The sequence below is a fragment of the Saccostrea echinata genome, unplaced genomic scaffold, assembly GCF_033153115.1.
Source record: "Saccostrea echinata isolate AGI-Se365-2 ecotype Australia unplaced genomic scaffold, CSIRO_AGI_Sech_v1 ptg000054l, whole genome shotgun sequence".
Lineage (NCBI taxonomy): Eukaryota > Metazoa > Mollusca > Bivalvia > Ostreida > Ostreidae > Saccostrea > Saccostrea echinata.
In genome coordinates, this window is record NW_026889803.1 from 30,140,648 (window position 1) to 30,144,739 (window position 4,092).

Sequence of the window (4,092 nt, forward strand, 5' to 3'; positions counted from 1 at the left end):
GCTTCTGTACTATTTTAATTTCTTGTTGAGATCTCTTACATTGGCCTCTCTTGGTCTTTGATGAACATTTAATAAGACAAGTTATTTTTGTTCCATTTTTATTTATCTATTACTTACAAGTCTACCTGATCAGTTAAACTATGAAAATATTTTTTTATATTATACAATAAAAATTCGTGCATAATTCTCTTAATCGATTAACCTTTCAAGTGCATTGTTTACAGTGATTAAATTATCAAAAGTAAACGGCAAAGGGGAATAACTCCTCTCAGTAGAATACAAATTAATACAGCCCTGGCCAGGACCAGAACACATGACCAAATGGTCCAGATGTTCAAAAATCTGGTAAAAATACCCTTCCTTATTAAAACTTTTAATCTTTTTGCCTCTGATATGCCCAAGTGCAGAGAAAATTTTTAAAGACTGAAATAATGCATTTTTACTACAGATTCACTATATTATCAATAGCCCCCCCCCCCCGAGAAACACTAGAGTCTCTCACCCTGGGACCAGAAGTTTGCTCATCATAAGTAATCACTTTGTTTACCTGCTTAACACTGAGGAGCAGACATGATTATTTAATAGAATTAATGCATTTTCACTATATTATCAAGAGCCTCACCCTTACACCAGCACATCTGACCCAGGGTCATGCAATTCACTACTCTGGAAGAAGCACTCTTGCTCATCATAACTATATACTTAGCTTCTTTGCTTTTTAACCAGAAGCAGAAAAGAATATTTTCAACGAAATTTTGCTTTTTCACTATATGATCAATAGAGCCCCCCCCCCCCTTCCAACCTTTTCACTAGAATCATTTACCCTGGGGCCATGAAATTCACAATCTTGGAAGAGGCATCATTGCTTATTATAACAATGTACTTAGTTTGTTTCAAAAATACCCAGGAGCATCATACCCCCTAGAACACGGAGGCACTTGATTATGCAGCAATTAAATGCAAACAGTAGGTCGCATATAATGTTTATATGTTTTTATTCATTTATTTTTTGTTCATAGTGTGTTTATATTCACGTTGGATATTGTCAAAATTTTGCACAATACATGGAGTCGAATTTAGCCTTTACTAAGCCTTAGTAAACAGTTCTAATAGACGTATAATTAGAATTTAAAGTCCGCCGACAACCTGTATTATAAATGCGTAATAACTCTCCACATGCCTCTGTGCTAAAAATAGTCCCAATAATACAATTTAAAAAAAAAAACAAAACAGGGCGGGGACACTTTGAGAGGGGCGAGAGAGGCCATAGGGAGTTATGGTGTAAAATTTCATTGCAAAAGTTCAAAAGCTTCTTGAGATATCGCCCGGAAACGAAAGTGTTACAGAGACGGAATGTATGAATTTACGACCTTGAACTTTGACCTCAAAATCAATAGGGGTCTTCCTTAGGCCACAGGGAGTTGTTATGTAAAATTTCATTGCAAAAGCTCAAAGGATTCTCAAGATATCGCGCGGAAACGAAAGTGATAAAACAGACAGAATTCATGACTTTGAGCTTTTGACCTCAAAATAAATAAGTTTCTTCTTTAGGCCATAGGGAGTTGCTATGGAAAATTTCATTGCGATAGCTTAAAGGGTTTTTGAGATATTGCGCGGAAACGAAAGTGTTACAGACATACAGAGAAATACAGACGGACGGACGGACGGAAGACAGACAGACCCAAATTAATATCCCCCACTTTCAGTGAAAGCGGGGGACAAAAAATGATTTTTTTTAAAGATTACAAAATACAAACGAGTCGTTATTTAACAACATAAAGATACAACCGGTAGTAACACTGTTACATGTTTGAGTAGCAGGCTAGAAGTTTTGATTAGTATATATATGATGGTTGCAATGCATTATTTTTCACTTTATAATCCGTCCTGCGTTGCTAGAGGTAATTTGATGAGCTTACCCACGACTTCATTAGTAAGACCGAGAAATTGGTAAAATAATATGCAAGCTGATGAATTTGAAAAATAAAGGTTTTGAATGCAGTTTTATTCGCCAGAAATACTTTACCCGGTACTCAATTCAAACAAAAAATGTTCAGTCCTGCCATTTGTTACAAGTTTTGCACGCATATTCAACTAATATCACTGTTTCAGTACTTCGGTTGGACGATAAGGACCAACTAGCAACTAAAATGTATGACAAACTAGATGACTTCAGCTTTCCCATAGTCAACTTTCCTTAATTATATGTATGTCTATAGTAATATTCCACAGTCACCTGCACATGGTGTTTTTCTCTCCTGTATATATATCGTAAACGGCAATCATTACTGTAAATATCTAATTAAACTGAATTAAAAATAGACGCACTATATTGTGCTAATGATAGTGATACTAGCGAGCCACTGGCTGAGTTGAAGTTATGAGCCGATGGTAGAGAGACAGTGCCTGGATAAGCGTGGAGCTAAGACTCCAATTTGACACATGAATTTTGTTTTTAAATATAGGGATACGTAAGTCATATTATTTAGCATCCCCTTGTTGTGTAGTTTCCAGTTTGTCATGAGTGCCCTTGAGGCTAGAATATGGCCAAAATATGTAGTCAAAATTTTTCATGGAAAAGCCTGTTCTGATGAACAATAGGGCCAAGACAACACAGGTGATTGTTGTAGCTTATGGACATATTTCATTTTTTTTTTTTACTTACTACACTTTATATACCGCAAATTACTTTCATTTCAGGAATAACGAAAATTAATCCGGAAAAACATTTAAATGAGCAGTCTCCACCTTTCCATCTGTTACAGTTTCCGATCATTGATTTAAAATTACGTTGATTAATAATCATATATCACTTATCCCGTCACTTGATATATATTTTTTCCTTAATATTCACCGTAAATGATAGAATAAGTACTCGGTAAATGACAGAATAAATATAATACAATAGCAGTTTAATTGAGTAGCTAATTATAGGTAGGCGGAGTGCAGGAAAGTATCGATGCTGATGAAAAGGTCATCTTTTAAAACATAATTTAAATTATCCAATGAAATCAAACTTGAGAATAATCTGTGTGGTAATGATGAAAGTATATAAGATACTTTACGTTCACCATTGTTCAGTTAAAAATTAGCATCATAATGTTTAACACAACGCCGCCAAGAAGAGTTCTTAAACTTGCAAACAAGAAGAAATCTGCAACAGATGCTGTAGTTCAGAATCGCTCCAACACCTGTTCTAACTCTGGACAGCACCTCAATTATCGCAAGCCCCGATCTTCGAAAGTCTGTCAGCCATCAGCGATTCACCACCGATACTGCGATGCTGTTGATGGGGTTCCGAATTTTGAAACTACCTGCAGAGGGTACAACTGCAAAATTTCTTTTCAGTTTTCCAATTTGTTGGGAAAGAATTTGAAAAGCTACATTGGGTCTGAAGAGAAGAACGAAACCCTTGGTCAAAATGTCATTGTAAAGATCAATGTTATTGGATCGCCACAGGTTGGAAAGACTTCTCTTATACAAAGACTTAGAGGTAAATCACCAATTCTTATGTCCAAAAAAAAAAAAACAATTGAAAATTATATTATTTGAAAAAAATATTTTTTACAGAAGATGTCATTTAAGATTTTTGTTTATCGCTTTAGGTGATGCAAGCTCTCGAAAAACCGTTGTTGCATTAGATGGACAACCAATGGAACTAGTTTTTCATGAAACAGACATTCGTTTGCAGGTATGTTTCATACAATGCAAACTCAAATATATTTCTGCATTTAAGCATTCTTCAATGTAGTTTCTCATTTTCCCCTTTTCACATATAGCAACTAAGATTTTGGACAATCTACAAAATGTTTTGAAAGCAATGTAATTATATAGTTTTTATCTTGCAGAGGGAGATTACGCATAGAGATTCAGATGCCTTTCTCCTCGTTTATTCACTAGAAGACAGACGGTCCTTGTCTACTGTTGCTCAAATGGTTCGTCAGATGCGATACAAGTATAAGATTACCTCGCCAATATTCCTTGTGGCCAATAAGATGGATCTTGTTAGGAACCAGTCTTTAACAAAAGAAGGTGAGTAAAATTTCAAATTATAATTTTTTCATTGAAATATTAATGTAGTCACTGTACTCT

The 4,092-nt window shown here is 35.1% G+C and overlaps 1 protein-coding gene across 1 annotated transcript; it reads left to right on the top strand.

Annotated features, from left to right (window-relative positions):
- Positions 1–3,099: 3,099 nt before the first annotated feature.
- LOC133204780 (uncharacterized) lies at positions 3,100–3,815 on the top strand. Its single transcript, XM_061340527.1, has 3 exons — positions 3,100–3,493; positions 3,606–3,691; positions 3,780–3,815. Exons 1-3 carry the CDS (start codon positions 3,100–3,102, stop codon positions 3,813–3,815), a joined length of 516 nt encoding a protein of 171 aa, XP_061196511.1.
- The last annotated feature ends 277 nt before the right edge of the window (positions 3,816–4,092 follow it).

Bases quoted from the DNA above. Each gene is read 5' to 3' on its own strand.
- LOC133204780 (XM_061340527.1), top strand. From the start codon at position 3,100: ATGTTTAACACAACGCCGCCAAGAAGAGTTCTTAAACTTGCAAACAAG. The intron at 3,494-3,605 runs GTAAATCACCAA...TTATCGCTTTAG, and splicing joins TCTTATACAAAGACTTAGAG to GTGATGCAAGCTCTCGAAAA. The intron at 3,692-3,779 runs GTATGTTTCATA...TTTCACATATAG, and splicing joins AAACAGACATTCGTTTGCAG to CAACTAAGATTTTGGACAAT.